Source organism: Panthera onca, chromosome B3 (genome assembly GCF_046562875.1).
Source record: "Panthera onca isolate mPanOnc1 chromosome B3, mPanOnc1 haplotype 2, whole genome shotgun sequence".
NCBI classification, from domain to species: Eukaryota; Metazoa; Chordata; class Mammalia; order Carnivora; family Felidae; genus Panthera; species Panthera onca.
Genome location: NC_138344.1, coordinates 11,409,249 through 11,427,132, shown reverse-complemented (window position 1 = coordinate 11,427,132; position 17,884 = coordinate 11,409,249). Strand labels below are relative to the sequence as shown.

Below are 17,884 nucleotides of genomic sequence, written 5' to 3'. Positions count from 1 at the left end.
TGTTGACCAGCACTGCCTCTGCCACAAGCTTTTTAACTGTGGGCTCTTGTACAGTGATCTGGCTGGACCCCAGTGTTAATATCTTTCTGTGTTTTTCTCTTGAGATAGATTCCAAAAGAAGTTCTTCTAATCTCTTACCTATAGAGTGACTCTCCATATCCAATGCTCTGGAAGGAGGAAGAAGGCTAAAACGGGGTTTGTGGAGGGGAAATCTCAACATTTAATATGCCCAGAATCACTCAGTCCCTCTGTCCCGTACCTTTGCCTGGTATCCACAGTTCTTTGGTTTTATCCTCTCCAGTGCTCCATGTGTGAGGAGCTGTCATCTAGTTTCCCAGAGGGCAGAGGGAATCAGAGGGTTTAATCACTACTGTAATGTCTCTTAACCATTTTTCCTGTTTTTAGCCTCATCTTCACCCCACATTCACAGGCACCTGGTGCCACCTTTCCTATGCCAGCTTACAACGTAGTCAGGTCAGTCTGTATTAATCCCTGTGCTTTTCATCTTCCAAATTTCTCTTGTTTTCTTTCCCATGATTTATGTGCCAGAAGATTTGCATCCTTTTTTAAAAAAAAATTTTTAGTGTTTATTTATTTTTCAGAGAGAGAGAGAGAGAGAGACAGAGAGACAGAGAGACAGAGCACGAGTGGGGGAGAGGCAGAGAGAGAGGGAGACACACAATCTGAAACAGGCTCCAGGCTTCAAGCTGTCAGCACAGAGGCCGACGCAGGGCTCGAACTCATGAACCATGAGATCATGACCTGATCTGGAGTCAGACATTCAACCGATTGAGCCACCCAGGCGCCCGGATTTGTATCCTTTTTAAAAATCATTTTAATAGGATTTCTAAAGTCAATAGAGGTAAATGGATGCGTTCAATCCCCATCTTTATGCAGAAGACCTGTTCTCACAATTTTTAGAAATCTCCCTTTCTTGTTAAATGACAATTCCTGGAATCTTACATACATCTTATCATTTAAAATTGTTTGTATCGGAACTTGGGACAGCTCTGTCCTACTCCCATTCAGGAAGCAAAACAGGGCACTTTACTCACCCTGCCTTCCTTCTCTGTAGTAAGAGTGGTAAGTAGGTATCTTAGCTTTGGAGTATTTTTGTAGATGACAAACCATAGTTAATTCAAAGGAGCTTGGTAGAGTAGGACCACTGAATGTGGAGAGAGAGTTTTCTTTTTCATTACCTGGAGCACAAATTCATCCACCACATATGCCCTCAAGCCCTAAAACTGTTGTGCTGTGACTCTGGTACCATAAACCTTCAGGGTAGCATATTGTGGCTTTATCATGGGCTTTTTCAACTTGGAAGACGCGTAGTGTCTCTTAATGTTTTAAGAGTTTATTTAATGGTTTATGGAAAGCTTGATGAGAGCCCACTTTGTTCTCTTTATAGGGAGTTATAAAAGACCTTATTTCCAGAAACACATCGTAATTTATCTTTTTTTTTCTCTTGTAGAATATGGCAGAATGAAAGGAGATTTCAAGGGGAGGGGCGGTGTCTGTGGGACACAGAGACACTATATTGAAGGTACAGCCTGAAATAGACTCTCCAGTAGAAATGGGTCATTGTTTGTGCTTTTCAAAGGGAGGATAAACACATGCTTTGTGCTTGGAGTTTGTTTAGAATATGGTTGAGACTCAGCTAATCAACTCTGCTTTTAAACCTACTCTGGGTACATATGAGTCATCCTGAGCCCATCCCCTATCTACAGATTTACATGTGAATATTTGATATTCTCCGGTCCCTTGATGTACAGCTAAGGCCCTTCTGAGTTAAGCTCTGGTGGCAGCTGCCCTGTGTTCAGCATAGGAAACATGAGCTGGAATTATAGAGCCATCTAGGCCAGCTTCCTGTCACTGGCACATGCAGGAGGAAAAATCGGGTTTGAATCTAGTCTATGACTTAGTGCTTCCCTGGGAAGCCTCTTTATAATTCCATAATGGAAGTCCCATTGTCCTTAAAATTCTCTCTCATGATTGGCAAAGATAATGCCTGAGTCAAAAGTAGGCAGGGCTACCTTCTGTGCCCCAGCTCTTGAGAAAGGCTAGACCCCACATTGTGCATGCTGTTTTTAAATAGGCTGAGTTCAAAGTCACCATCTGTTATAGACAGAAGTGTAGCTCGTGTCTCCCTTTGGAAATGCAAGCAGGGATGAGCTCTTTTGGCATCTGCGTTGTTGGGTGTGAGGTTGTAAGCACCAGCAAAGCGCCACCACTTAGCCATGTGTCTCTGCGTCTTGACTCACCTTGCTCCTCCTCCTTTTCATCAGTCTTAGTACCTTAAATATGTTGGGAAAAGGTGCCACTTTGTAGAATGGGCTTCTCTTCCGTCCTCCACCACCACCTCCAGATATAATTCAGGGTAGGTCATCTTGTTAATTTCTCCTTTCTTTTTAACCAAGCAGGCAAATTTTGAGGCACCCCACTATTTACCATGCCCCATTTACTCCTGCCATCCACCTCTTCCTCTTGTAGGTGGGGGCTCAGATTTAGGACCTTGTCACATATCCTTTATGCTCTCAGGCAGGAATAGGATAGCATGTCTCCTGGAGATTCTGGTTAGCTTGGTGGGATCCCGACTGATGACATCATTAGGTGCTGAGGCTGCTCCTCAGATCCAGGACAGGTCTTTTTTTCCTCCAGGGCTGAAGAAAAAAAGTGCAGGATCCTGCTCACCCAGCTCAGTGATCCATGGAGTTGCCACTACTTTTATCCTTAGCTTCTCCTTTCTATCTGCTTGACTCCCATTGGTGAGAAGCTAGAGGCCCCTATGTTCCTTGAGAAAGAGCAGGAGGAAGCAGATCAGTGCCTCAGTGGTCTGCGTAGTTTACAGCACTCTTGGGAAACTGTAGCACTTTGGGTGGGCACCTGCTTGCCTTCTCTCCCTCTGCAATGGCAGAGACCATTATCCACAGATCAAGGGTCTCATGAATCCAGGTAACCTCACCTGGGGCAGCATTTCAATGTAGCGGGGAGGCCAGTGGCAAGGTTTATTCCCTTGGTGGCTTTCGTAAATTGGTGGGGATTGGCGGGAGTGTGGCAGTCCGCTGCCCGAACCTTCCCCTGCTCCTCACTGCTGCCAAGGAGGGTGGAACCATCCCAGAGGGCCAATCAAGAAAGTCAACATCCAACTACCAAAATCCTACTCATTCCTCAAGCCTCAGCTCATCTATCCTCCCCTCTGCGAAGCCTGCCCTGAATCTCTCCAGTTGCTTGGACTGGCGTTTCCCTTGTATTTCATTCTGCCATTGGTTGTGCAGAACTGTCCCTCCCATCAGACCTGAGCTTCTGGGGGCAGGTTCTGTGTCTCCCACAGTGCCCAGAGAAAGCTAGTTCATTGCTGGCTCTCAGTGTGTCTGATAATGAATGAACAACTACAAGCAGACACAGGCACCACTTGGGGCCCTCTCCTTGCCCTGCTCCTACTGGTGAGCTCACTGGTGGGGGCCGTGTGCTGTGTATATGGACTACACCCCCCAACTCCCAGAGCCAGAGGGTCACCAAGCTTCCAGGGTGTGGGGAGGTAGGATCCAGAGGGTCCCAGCCCCCACTGGGGTCCTGTGTCTGTAGAGGAAAGGAGAGTTGTCTTCACAGGCATGCAAACTCAGTCCCTAGGGCATGTTTTAGAGTTCCACTGCCCCTCCGTAGTGAAGGTCATCAAAGAGAATGGACAAACAGGAGAGGAAGGAGCTGACATGTGCGGGCTGGAAAACTGGCAACAAGGGGAACAGTCACTTACTGTAAGAACTCAAGCACTCCTCATTTGAGAGCTGCCCCTCCAAGGGCCCTTCTCTTTGTTGTGCCTTCCTGCCAGCCAGGTTCCTCCCTCCTTTCTTTCTGCTCTCCCTGGGCAATCTGCTCATTCCCCTCACATGTACCCTTACAGTGCTGTGCTGTGTGTCTGCCCTCCCTCTGCCATGCCCAACCCTGGACTGTGAGCCCCTCAGGAGTGAGCACGGGCTCTTCTTGTGCCCTGACACCCAGAGGAACTCCCCAGTGTTTCTTGAGTGGGTGAAAAGATGAATGAATGAGTGATGCATGCATGCATGCATGCATGAATGAATGAGCAGACTCCACCTGCTGCATAGATTAGGGAGGGAGAGATTCATAGAAGGAATTCTCCCTCTGAGTTAGATCCCAGCGCTGCCATACTAGCCATCTGACAGGCATGGGCCTTGGCTTTCTCATCCATAAAATGGGGATAGTACTGTTGACCCCAGAGGGCAAAGTGCCCGATGCGGCAATGAGCAAACAGTAGATACTCAACAAATGGCAGGTCCTGAGACTACATGACTCGGGGTGTCGCAGGGACACAAAGCCACTTAGACAAAGCCCTCTTCTGGTGTGCAGTGGGGAGGGAATTTAGGGATTCTGACTGGCATTCAAAACCCATGGTAATCTGCTGCACTACTATGATCCTAGCTGTGGCTCTCAGGTAGAGGAAGGCAGAGGAATGGACCTCTTTTGTTCAGGTATGGAAACCAAGGCTGGGGAGCCCATCTGTTGAGGAGCTGGAGAGAAGTGGTTTCAGGAAACCGGGAAGCATCATTCATCCATTCACGCCAGGCCCTGCCACTCACTTCTGCGACAGCTTAGCAGAGAGGCTGAGCCAGGCGGGGACCAAGCAGAACTCATCACAGGCTAGGCTTCACCCGAGTGGCCTGAGTGCCCTGGAGAAGGCCTCGCTGGCTTTTCGAGGTGGGGTGGGGGAGGGCTCAAGGTGCCTGGTCAGACTTAGTCACAAGGGCATCTAAACCAAGCAAATTTTCATTTTCCCAGTTTGCTGATGGGGAAACACAGACAGGGGATGAAGTTGCTGGACCCAGCAGCTCAGACAGGACGCTGTGGAGGAAAGGTTGGGGCTGGGTCATCTGGGGTGCCCCAGTTCCCCAGTGCTGCAAAGCAGGTCTGGAGGTCCCTTGTGTGCTATAACTCAGCCTCGTATGAATGGTTGTTTTGAGGCAGGCTGTTAGAGCAAGGGTCTTGGCAAGACAGCTGGTGACATCTGGCAGAGTTCACAGGAAAGCTCCATGACCTTTTCCATGCTCTGTCTCTTCTGTTCCTGCTCTTTACCCTCTCACCTCTGTCCACTGTCCCTTTCCAGGCTAGCCTCTGACAGAGGGCGCTTCCACATTTTCCTAGCAGCCTGTGGCTTGGCTGTCCCCCCATGTCATCCCCGGACACGGGCCAAGTGGCTCGGCGTGTGCAGAGGGAAATGTCCAGTCCCCGCTCCCTCGCCAAGTTCAAAAAGCAACAGCTGCATCCGCAGGGCCCTGTGCAGACAGAGCCTGTCACTGTCACCGTGCTAATGAGCGTTTCCACTCGGTGGGCCTGGTGGTGACAGCTGGGGGTCAGCGGGGGCTGGTGGCTGCGACTGGTGTGGGAACAGCACCTGTGGGAAAAGGCTGGTCATCCAGCAGTGAGGAATGCAGCCCCCCAGGCCACTGAGATATGCTGACCAAGGTGATGGTGAGGGGCTTCCCGCACCACTTTGGAATCTGTGGACTTCAGTTCAAACCCCAACTCAGTCACTTCCTGGAATTTTGACCCCTGGCAAATTAATAAACGCTTTGCCTCAGTGTCCTCATCTGTGAGGTGGGAATGATGATAATGTCCACCTGCAAGGACCACTGTGAGGAGTTAGTCCACGTAAAGCATTCAGTTAGTGGTCAGTGAACCTTGCCTGCCTTTTCTGGTCCCCTGCCACCCCTCTGTTCCTGGCCCACCTCCCACCCTCCACTTGCGCCTCACATATACTCGTGAAGGCAATCATTTCTTTTTTTTTCAACGTTTTTTTTTTTTTTTTTTTTTTTTTTTTTTTTTTTTTTAATTTATTTTTGGGACAGAGAGAGACAGAGCATGAACAGGGGAGGGTCAGAGAGAGAGGGAGACACAGAATCGGAAACAGGCTCCAGGCTCCGAGCCATCAACCCAGAGCCTGACGCGGGGCTCGAACTCACGGACCGCGAGATCGTGACCTGGCTGAAGTCGGACGCTTAACCGACTGCGCCACCCAGGCGCCCCAGCAATCATTTCTTACCACCAGTCCTGGCTGATTGCCCTAAGATGCCTCTCCTGCTTCTTAGGTCTCTTGATGCTTCTGCACTTGAATTCACCACCCACGCTCACATGAGCTGCACAGAACATCTGCTCTGGGTCGAGGGTGTGTCCACGGGAAACAAGAGGGGGGAAAGCCAGCCACGTCTGCAGGCCTGGCTGCCACAGAAACACCAAGGAGAGAGGAGGCTGCGGTGTCCTGCCCTGTGGTCCAGATGCTCCAACCGCTCTCTTGCCTGGAGGGTCTGGGAGCAGGGGATGACGTGGGGAATGGTGAGGGGCCCTGGCCAGTCAGAGTGGACTCTGGTCATGGTGCTGGAGCGTGGCGCACTCGGGGGGGCTCAGCATGGTAGCTCGTAACCAGCTGGCAAGGAGGTAGTTTTTCTTTTTTGAATTTTTTAAACGCTTATTTATTTTTGAGAGAGAGGGACAGAGCACAACTGGGGGAGGGGCAGAGAGAGAGGGAGGCACAGAATCCGAAGCAGGCTCCAGGCTCCGAGCTGACAGCACAGAGCCCGACGTGGGGCTCGAACCCATGAACCGTGAGATCATGACCTGAGCCGAAGTCGGATGCTTAATCAACTGAGCCACCCAGGTGCCCCTTTAATTTTTTTTTTTTTTAACGTTTAAGGAAGTACTTTTAACAGTTGACATTGTGTGCAAGTGTGTTCTGGGTCTATAGCAGCTGTGCCCATGGGAAGAGCCAATGCAAGCATTAGGCCGGGAGGGGTCTGGGTGCTCCTGAGCCCCTTCCTGTATGCGGGCTCAGCTTGTGTCTAGAGAGTAGAGGGTTCGAGGGACTTGTGCTAAGTGTTGGCTTTGGCATCAAACCATCTGCTCATGAGCTTTGGCATCTTGCACAAGTTTTTAGCCTCTGAGACCTTGGTGATCTAATCTATAAAATGGGGGCATGAAGCTCACACGGCTGTTGTAAAGATAAGTGTTACAGAAAGCACAGGGCCCAGCATGCAGGGCCCACAAGGAGAAATGGGTGCAATCTCTGTTCCTCTTCAGGAGGCCCCGGTGTTCTTTCCATTAAGATAGGAGTCCTTCCCACTCTGGGGGTCAACGGGGTGCAAATCTTCCTTAAAGCACTCACTCCCTGCAGCCCGGGCCCGTTTGTTCATTCAGGCCACAAGAAGTGCCTTCTCTGTGCCAGGCATAGTTCCAGTGCTGGGGATGCTTCAGTGAACATGCCAGGTAGCCCCGGGCCTCACAGAGCTTTACATTTGGGAAGGGGAGGCAGGTGAGGCCAGGCCTTTCCTCCTGCTGCAAGCATACAGAGATCTCAAACCCTGGAGGTGTTTCATCAGCAGCAGCATCAACAGAACCCAGCAGATGCAACGGAACCAAGCTTGACATCGAGGAAGGAAAACTCCAGAAGCCAGAAACAAAAGAACGACCTCCAACCAGCAGCCTGAGGGAAGTTGCCATGAACTGGTGCAGGGATTCCTGAGCTGGGTCTGGGTCAGCCCTTCCCGTGGGGGTGCACCTCAGTGCCCCCTGGGGGCCTTCTAGAGACGCCAAGGTCTCATCTCAGAACCAACTGTATCAGAATCCTGCTGGGTGCAGGGCTGAGGTACCAGCCATTTGAAAGCGCCCCCAGCTTCTGCAGTGGGATGGGGCTGGGGTTCTCAAGCCTGCTCAGACCAGAAACGAGCTGGATCCCGGGTAGGGCAGGAGTCGTGAAGTTCTCTGAGTAGGTGAAAAGGGCACCGGAAAAACTCCACTCCCAACTCGGCTAACGGGATAAAATGCTGGCCACCTGCCCAGCTGCTACCCAGCCACCTACGCGGCTGCAGGGGACAAAGTGTCGCTCCTGAGAGTGCAAAGCTGGTTTGTGCCTCCTAAGAGTGCCAGAGAACTGGTCACATTGCCAGCCTGTTGCCAGCACCCGGGGCAGACACATTAACAACAATGATGAAGGGTGGACATTTCTCCCTCCCGGGGCACAAGACATTGCTGTCAGAAACGAGTTCCCACTGAACATTCTAGAAAGGCAGGCAGGCAGGCAACAAACAAGGGAGCAAATGCCATTGTTTCTTAATCCTGGCTGTGCACCAGAAGGAGCTTTTAAAAAATACTGACGTCCCCGATGAGTTTCCGGAGAAACTGATGAAACTTATCCAGAGTGTGGCCTGGGCATTGGGACCTTTTATGACGTTTCTTGGAGCTGAGAACTACAAGATAAATGAGACAATTCAGAGAGTTTATAGAGGCTACCTAGCAGGATAATGTGATAGGTAATAGAGAGCAATTAGCTGTGGGAGACCAGGGATGGACTCCCCAGGAGGTGAAGTTCAATTTGCAACTCGAAACATGAGGAGGTGGCAGCTTGCAAGGGGCAGGGGAAGCTGTGATCCAGGTAGAGGGAACCGTAAGTGCAAAGTCCCTGAGACTGGAATGAGGCCGGTAAGTTTTAGGAGAAGCCGAAAAAGCTGTGTGCCTGGAATGGCATGAGCCAAAGGGGAGGGGGTTTCAAGCCCCAGTAAGCCGTGGAATTTTGCAGTCTCGGAAACGTCAGCATTTTTTTTTCCAAGAGCTAAGGAAACTAGCTCTTGTTTGAGCAGGGCAATGACATGGGGAGATTCCTACAAACTCATAGCTGCACCCATTTCATTTGCTTTATGGCACTGAACCTCCCCACTCCCCTCACCCAGCTTCTCTCTCCACCCCGTTCTTTTTTTTGAAAGTTTATTTCTTTATCTTTGAGAGAGGGAGAGAGGGAGAGAGGGAGAGAGAGAGGGAGGGAGGGAGAGAGGGAGGGAGAGAGAGAGAGAGAGAGACAGACAGACAGACAGACACAGAGAGAGAATCCCAAGCAGGCTCAGCACTGTCAGTGCGGGGGGCTCAAACTCATAAACCGTGAGATCACGACCTGAGCCAAAAACAAGAGTCAGACGCTCAACTGTCTGAGCCCCCCCAGGCGCCCCTCTACCCGGTTCTTTATATGCATTTTCACAATGACTCGGTGAAAGAGGTAGGTAGGCATCTTCTCCAGTTTACAGAAGAGATGGCGCCCAAGTCGACTGGCTTCATCTTGACTGTGTCTTGCTGCTCTGAGTGCAGGCTTCTACGATCATCTGGTGCAGGTGCGGGTCCCAGAGCTCTTGCGGGGAGATGGGTTGCTCCTGAGCTCAAGCGGCAGCCACAGTTGTTACTACAGTGAAGTACATTCTTGTCAACCCCAGGCCCTTGCAAGGGGAATGCACAATGCTGGCTTTCCTTGAGCAAAGCAGCTTGCCCCAGAGTGGTCTCCTTTGCAACGTCTACCTTCCATGAAGGGCTGATTATTCTCATTGCCAGTCGTCTCTTCACAGACTCTCTCTGGCACTCCCCTGTAATCACCTCGTTTTAGAACATGAAGGTGCTTTAAACCAAATCGAAGAGGTGTTTTGTGGAGCCAACCCCGACTTGACTCACCTCCATGTTTGGCCACGGAGTCTGCCCTGCCAGGGTCCGCGCGGCCACTGAGCAGCTTCCCCACTGCTTGGCTGTGGGCTCTCATTTTATATTAATTCCCCAAGTTCTGGCTGCTCACAGCTGGTGCTGGGTCAGTTTTGGAGAAACCTCTTTAATATTAGAACATCATGGCTGGAGCATTTGGGTCTTTCCTGACGTAGCGCTTGGATCCCCTGGGAGACCCATTTCTCACCCCAGGTTCTCAGGAGGGGAGGGATAGCTGAGGAAATGGAGAGGAAGACTAAGAACAGTCACAGGGGACCCTTAGTGTCCTCATTGGGTGGTTCTGTTGGGTTCTGGATATACACAACGGGGATGATTCTGGAAACTGGATGATTTGGGGATAGATGGCTCGATGTGTAGTATGTAGAATACGGCCTCACCACCAGGACCACTAATGGTGAAACTCCTGCCCTCACCATGAAGCCCAAGGGCGGTAATTGCTTCCGGATAGACCTCCTTCCGCTGCCTGCCTGTTGCTGTGGATAACCTGCCACTGGAGCAGAATCCCTTGGGATTTTGCTTCCCAGAGAAATGGCATAGGGTGCTCCCCACCCTCCTCCCTTTCTGCCATCCCCCCCACATTGCCCCAGTCAGGGCTCAGATACCCGAGAAGAGCTGCAACCTGGCTCCCCAGGCTCACCCTGCTCTTGGTGGATGCCAGAGGGAAGAGCCCTGCTTAGGGGAAGCAGAAGGAGGCGGATGGAGACGGGAAGAGATGATTCCATCCAGCAGTGCTGGTGAGAGACAGGCGGGCTAGGGCAGGCTGTCAGTGTCATTGGGGATGCTATTAAGGGCATTCATGAGGCAGCACACACGTCTGGAGTCCCATCTGACTGGCATCAACAAATGTCCCTGTTCCGTTCATTCTGGAAGGGGGGCTTTAATTAGGCATGAAGAGATTTATCAAACGGCGGCCCCTTGGAGCTGTTGGTCTCTTTGCCATCTGGACGGATGGCTTCGTACCCTGTGACAACAACAGCGGGAATGATTTATGAGGTCCCGCAGGGACCTGGTAAAACCTGAATGGCTTTTGTCCTCCCCCCAAAAGGAGGGAGGCTTTGCCTTTGTGGGTGCAAAATCTGGGGTTTGTGTTGAGATTCATGTTCATGTCTGACTCTGTGAAGGCAATGCCCAGACCTGTGGCAGCCAGGACTGTGCTTAAGGTCAGTTTCCTGTTTGCAGTGACCCAGCCACAAGGATTAACAGAAGATTCCATAAGGGGGTAAGACCTGAGTGCAAATTCTGCCAGTGAGCTATGGGGCTTCATGCAGTTTCTTGCCTCAGTTTTATGACCCATCCAATAGGAATAATGATTTCTGCATCTGCCCAGTTCATATGATTTTTTTGGAGGTTCTTATGACATTACAGATGCAAAATGACTTCATTAATTATACAGCCCTCCACAGGCATTCAGGATTTAATCCAACAAACATTTATTGAGCAACTGCTGTGTGCTATGCACCTCTCCTGGTGCTGTGATGGACACAGATGAGAAAAACACAGTCCCTGCCCTTGGCGAGCTTACAATCTAAGAACGGTCATAGGACAAGTGCACAATAACTATAATACAAGGCAGAGTATGGTAAGTGCCATGAGAAAGGTACAAATAAAGTGCTATGGTGGTCCAGCGGAGGGAGAGATCCCAGTGGTTGGTAGATCAGGGAGGGCTTCATGGAAGATGTAGTTTCTGAATGGGCCTTGAAGGGAACAGGAGAAGAACAGCAAGACCAAAGGCACAGAGACAGGAAACCTGGGCACCCCTTCCAGAAGTAGCAACAATTCTAGATGGACCAGTGCAAGGTGTAAAGAAGGAATGGGGTGTTACTGGGTGGTCTACAGTGTCAGGGTGAAGACTTGTACTTTATTTTGTGGGTCAGGGGAATGTTTAAAGTTTTGTGAATGGCTGGAGATAAAAATCGTCATGCAGGTGCAGGACGCCGGGGGTGTGCCAACGTTCCCAGAGTGAGGGCAAGGGAGCATGCTGCTGCAATTGTGTGAGCCACGGGGAGGCAAGGACAGAGCTGGTGGGGAGGGGTGACAAGGGGACCCCTGGAGAAGAGTCGAAGATGACTTTTGGGTCTCAGACTTGGGTGGTTGAGAAGGTCGTGGGGCTTTTCTCATGAAGAGAGAGGATTGTGGCAGAAGGGGGGGCAGACATGATGAACTTGCCTTTGGGTGCATGAGGTCTGTGGCGCCACCAAGGGGTAGTGTGGGGATGCCACGGAAGGCGCCCATGTACAGAGTGTCCATGTGGTGGGGCAAGGTGGAGAGAAGGAAATGATGGTCTGACCCTCCTCGGGTCCTTTTTGGATCCAGGTAAGGGTGGCAATAAATAAATCATAAATACATAAATAAATAAATACATAAATACATGATGAGGCATTGGGAAGGGAGGAGAGCATGGCATCCTGGGCACCAAGGGGACAGGGCTATCCAGGAAGGGTCACTGTGGAACCAAGCCATGTGGGGAGCTTGGGGATGACAAGGGGTCTTTTGGTGTGGCCACGTGGAGGGTGCTGAGTTGCAGGTCCCTGGAGCATGGAGGCCAGGTTGGGGGGACCTCAGCTCAAGCACCAGAGACCGCTTCCCAAGGCTGGTCGTGATGGGAAGGGAGGGAAGAGGCCGCAGAAGCCGGGATGGGTGGTGTGTGCTGGGGGAAGTGAGGACAGAGGTGGCAGAGGAGTGGCTGGGGAAAATGTCACTGGTCAGAGGACAGATGTCTCTTCCTCCCAGAAATGGGAGGAAGGGGGGGAGCGGGGAGGAAAGAGAGCAGGAGATCTGGAGGAGAGATGGTGTTTTGGATGGCTCCATCGGCCAAGGAGGTGGCTGCTGGAGGGCGGTGGTCATCTGGGGACTTGAGGGGCATGGGGGTCTCGGGGGCTCCAGGGTGGGTGATGGCAGAGTACTGGGGACTAACGGTCAACAGGAGGTGACTGGAAGGGTCTCCTGCTCCGAGGATGGCCATGCCCACTGTCGTCACAAGGTGGTGGACCAGGTGGTAGGGACGGATGCAGGCTGGGACTCGGGGCCACCCAGGCTAGCTGGCCTGTGCCAGAGGCTACGGTGTCGCCTCAGTCAAACTGAACTTCTCTGAATGGGCAGAGGGGGCAGGCTGCCTCCTGACTGTGCGCCCAGCTGGAGGAGCAGGAGCCGGTGGGGGCGCCCAGGCCCCTGGAGCTTCTGCCATCAGTGGCCAGAGCATTCTGGTGGCGCAGGACCTGTGAGCTGGGGAACAGAAGGGTGTGGATGGTCCTGGCTCCCCAGCCCTTCTCTGGGGAGAAGCTGAGGACAGGTTCTCAGGGCTCCTTCTACTTCAACAGCCGCCACTGTCAGTTTAAAGGAGCCACGACAATGGGACACTATGGGACAATGGGGGACAATGCTCAATATGGGACAGAAGGAAAATCATCTCTTCCACGGAGCTCTGGCCGGTACACAGAGCGCGGGGCCAACCCCAGGACCTGGCATCCCAGCTTCCCTAGGACTCACCACTGGAACGTTCTGGAGACCAAAGCCTTAGTTAATCCACCGAGACCCAGGCAATTCTACCTGTTCCCCAGGGCATTGCCAGCTTCAGACATTAAATGTCTTCCAGGGCCTTTGAGATCCTCAAGATGAAAGGCTCTGGAGAAGTGTAAAATACGATACTAATTACTTCCATTTCTTGTGAGGGAGTCCAACCACTCAGTTCCCACAGAGGCTGTTAGGGCTGTTGCTTTTTAAAATATTCATTTTATAATGCAAATCCCAAATCTCAGACTTCAAGCATCAACGGCAAGAACAACCAGGGAAGAAACACAGAGATGCAGGGTGGCAATCGTAGTCGCGGTTTGGAGCTGGGGTATCCACGTGTGGGGGTTGATGGTTCTGCGTACCCTTCCCACAGCCTCTTCTTCCCCTCAGTCATGAATTTAGAGCCAACGTCCTGTTCCGAATTGCCGCTGATTAATCATGTCCGGTCTCATGCGCTTGGGAGCAGATCTGGGTTACTTTTCTTAACTCCCTTCACCTTCAAGATAATGGTTTTTTACTTATCTTTCAAATATGTTTGAAAACACTGTTATTTATCAGTTGAGGGAATACATCTAACTAATCAGGCCGGCTGATGCTTGTCTATATGTGACCTCTGATTCTAGCCCCTAAGTGATTGGCATGGAGCCCAGATTTCCCCAGGGAGATTGTGTCCAGTATTTGGATACTGCATTTGGCTTTGGGTTAAAAAAAAAAAAAAAAAGTCTTAACTATTAATCTTAATAGGGGGCAAGAAGGATCTTCGTGAAATTCTAAAATCACTGCCTCCGTGGGGGAGGGTGGGCCGGTGGGGGTCGAGGTGGACATTGGAACTGCTCCCTGCAGACTTGAAAGCCTCAGTGTTGGAGCTCAGCGCCGGCTAATGTGACCATCAGGATAGGAAGATGATAAGGAAGTGACATTGACACAGGCAGTCTGGCTGCACAGGCCCCCCGAGTGCATGATGCAGAAAGCAAACAGAGCAGTTACAGAGAAATGAAGCTGGGTGCTTAACATTTTTTCAGGTCTCACGCTCTGGGGCTCTGTGAGGCACCCAGAAAGGCAATCATGTATATTTTAAAAAGGGTGACATTTATCTTGATGGTGCCCTTTCAAGCTTTTGCCATGGCTTCCCCGGTGGCAGAAGGGGACAGTCCGGTCCCTCCAGTGACATTCTAACAGAGCAGGAAGGGGGCTAACCCAGAGGGTGGAATCCCAAGGCCCCTTGCTCCTTGGTGGACTCTAGTTGCTTTAAAGAACACCCGCCAAACCACCACATTCTGGACACGCTTCTGCCTTACTGTGGGGCGGAGTGCTCCCCTGAGCAGGAGGTCTCAAATTTTGAAAAACGCAAGGCTCTTTAGTGTCATCTGCCTGCTCTGTCCAGGTCCTCGGTGGTTCTTGCAAAGCCAGAATATGCACTGACCATAGTTTCTTCTCTAGCCTTCCCTCCACAGCTGTGGAAGCCTGGCTGGGAGAGGTGGGTCCACCGGGGATCATCCCTGGGAGAGTTAAACTCCAAGTTTGTGGAACAAGGCCCACGGCTCTGAAGCGGCCTCTGCTTCCCAGTGTCCCTATACTCCTCTGCCAGGCTGGACCCCTCAACCTCCTTCTCCTCTGTGAACAGCACCATTTTAGACTTGGGTCAAGATGTCCCTTCTGGGTCTTGGCTCACCCAGGATCCACATATCTCGGAGGCTTGGGGCAGCTGCCAACAGGTGGCTCTCCATCCATCCATGAGCCCAAAGATCTCTCCAATCCAGGAAGCAGTTTGTCATCCAAAGTCATGGGACTGGCTTCTTTTTCATGTCAAGTCCTTCTGCCCTTAAAGATGGACCGAGTCTCCATCTGGTTTGGGTGGGTTCTCCACACCTTCTTCCTGTGGCTTATCTGCCTAATGCTAGATGAACACCACACAGTTATAAATACTCAGGTCAATATATATATGCAGGTATAGATATATATATTCTGGTCACTGTTTTACACTTGAACAAAGAAAACCACTAGCCTGCTTGTTGTATAATTTGTACCACCCCGACTCCCATCTGCCTGTGGTGTAGCTGGCAGGAAATGTGAGCCACTGAGTCCCACGAGGTGCCCAGCTTACGTGGCCCCGTCACACTGGCCAACAGTCAGTTTCAAAGCCCCCTGCTCATGCAGGCTCTTGAGGGCCTTGAACTCCAAAGGCATGGTGTGGGGGCTGGCCTGGGAGGTGTAGCCGTACTTGAGGCTGTCGTAATAGTGGTACTTGACGGGGTTCTGGTTCTGATCTAGTGGAAAGGGCCAGAAGCCATAGAGGTAGATCTGGTTGCAGAAACGTGTGGCCAGGGTGTACATCAAGAGACCGGTGGTGGGTCTTTTGATGTGGACTTTGTTGGTCAGCCAGTATCTGAAAAAAAAAGAAAAAGTGAGAAGAGGAACAAAAAAGAAACGTGAGCTTGTGAATCACTTTTCCAGGAAGGGAACAATTTCTTTCTTTATTTTTTTAAGGTTTGAAATGTTAGATTTCCTTCCTTCCTTTTTCCTTCCTTCCTTCCTTCCTTCCTTCCTTCCTTCCTTCTCAAGTTAGTTAACATTCAGTGTAGTCTTAGCTTCAGGAGTAGATCCCAGCGATTCATCTCTTACATATGACACCCAGTGCTCATCCCAACAAGTGTCCTCCTCAATGCTCATCACCTATTTTCCCCACCCCCATCAACCCTCAGTTTGTTCTCTGTATTTAAGAATCTCATGTGGTTTGCCTCCCTTTCTGTTTTTATCTTATTTTTCCTTCCCTTCCCATATGATCACCTGTTAAGTTTCTCAAATTCCACATATGATTGAAATCATGTGATACCTGTCTTTCTTTGACTGACTTATTTCGTTTAGCATAATACCCTCCAGTTCCATCCACATTGTTGCAAATGGCAAGATTTCATTCTTTTTCATCACTGAGTAGTATTCCATTGTATATATACACCACATCTTTATCCATCCATGAGTCGATGGACATTTGGATAGTTCCATAATTTGGCTATTGTTGAAAATGCTGTTATAAACATTGGGGTGCATGTGCCCCTTAGAATCAGCATTTTTGTATCCTTTGGATAAATTCCTAGTAGTGCAATTGCTGGGTAATAGGACAGTTTTATTTTTAATTTTTTGAGGAGCCTCCACACTGTTTTCCAGAGTGGCTGCACCAGTTTGCATTCCCACCAATAGTACAAAAGGGTTCCAGGAAGGGGACAATTAAAAAATTTTTTTAAATCTTATTTTTGAGAGAGAGACAGAGTATGAGCAGGGGTGGAGCAGAGAGAGACACACAGAAACCGAAGCAGGCGCCAGGCCCTGAGCTGTCAGCACAGAGCCCGATGCAGGGCTCGAACTCACAGACCTGAGATCATGACCTGAGCCGAAGTCAGGATGCTTAACCGACTGAGCCACCCAGGCGCCCCTCCACTGTGGTTCTTCTGCTTGGTTTTCAAACTCACTGGGGTGTGTGGTATAACCTCTTTCTTGTAAAAGTTTCTCTTTACCCTAGGCTGAATCCCTTTACATGCAGTACATATGCTTCGGTGGAAAGACAGAATTCCTTACCACCGACTCCACACGACCATGTGTCCACGCCAGACACTGACTGTATTCTTCTGACCTCACACTCTCGGGGCCTCACCCCATGTGCTCCACCTGCCATTGTGAGACACATGCACTCCCCAGCCACAGTGCGGCTTCTGATGACACCTGAGCACAGTGATACGTGTGACTGTATAGTCACACACACCAACTGAATTCACGCCAGAAGTAAAAGTATGCCAGGCAGAACATTTACATGTTGCTGGAAGTTGAAACTGCTTCATTAGTCACAGTGGTTTTTAGCTAAAAGCTGGGCGAGCAGGGGGAAGATTTTCTTGAAGCTCAGGTATGCCCTGTCTTTTGCAAGTGGTTCTTCCTGCAGCCCCTAAAGGGAAACCCCAAGACATTCCAGAAAGTTAACCTTAAAATCCTTTTTTTTTTTTGTGGGGGGGGGGGAGGAGGTATTAGCCGTTGGCTCAGACAAGCTTACAGATTCCTAATAACCCATATAATTTCAGTATATCAGGAATATTTGCTATAATGAAACCTATTTCCAGGACACCCCCCCCCCTCCCTTGGTCCATCCTGTCAGGGTGGGTGATTTGAATCTCCCCTTAGAGTTTGCTGGTGGAGGCTGTGGTCCCAGGTGGCCAGAATCAGAGCAAACATGATTCTCTGGAGCACCGCGTGCTCCGGGGGGAGGCGGGTACAGGCAACTGCTGTTATCTCATGAGCCTGTCACTTGAAGACCACTGTGCTTGGGTCTCTTGTTTCATCCTGTCTGGGCCAAGCAACTTCCCTGTGGCTGAATTTTTCAACCCAGAATCAGAAGAAGGGGACACAGGCAGAGAGCAAGACAATGGCTCCACTAACCACAAACACAACTGGGAAAAAATAGGGGGAAAACCTGTGTGGACATCGTGCAGACCTTCATCATTTCTTCCCTGCACGGCTGAGAAGCTTACTCCCAGCTGATACGTGGGGGTCATGGAGCCGGCTCAGAGTGGGCGCTTGGTGCTGAGGTCGAGGCTCACCAGAGAAGGTGTCCTTCCTTGTATGTTCAACGGGGCTGAGCTGAGCTTGGAAGGGCCTGGGGGAGCGGGGGCAAAAGCAGGGAGAGTACAAGGAGGAGAAGAATCCCAGCAGAGTAGCAGCTGATGTTTGGATCGCCCCACACATCTTTAACAAAGCGGTCATTCACCTTGGCTTAACTACCTCTGATAACAGGGAGCTCTCCCACTCCTGTGCTAGCCTGTTGCATTTTCGGTTCTAACTCGATGGTTTT

General features: G+C 50.7%; 1 protein-coding gene across 2 annotated transcripts in view; it reads right to left on the bottom strand.

Annotated features, from left to right (window-relative positions):
* Positions 1–10,946: 10,946 nt before the first annotated feature.
* Positions 10,947–17,884, bottom strand: part of ST8SIA2 (ST8 alpha-N-acetyl-neuraminide alpha-2,8-sialyltransferase 2) — a 67,048-nt gene continuing 60,110 nt past the window's right edge. For both annotated transcript variants that reach the window (XM_060617732.3, XM_060617733.3), the window contains exon 6: positions 10,947–15,436. In XM_060617732.3, coding sequence (XP_060473715.1) covers positions 15,151–15,436 — 286 coding nt within the window. In that variant the 3' untranslated portion in view covers positions 10,947–15,150. The remainder of the gene's footprint in view (positions 15,437–17,884) is intronic.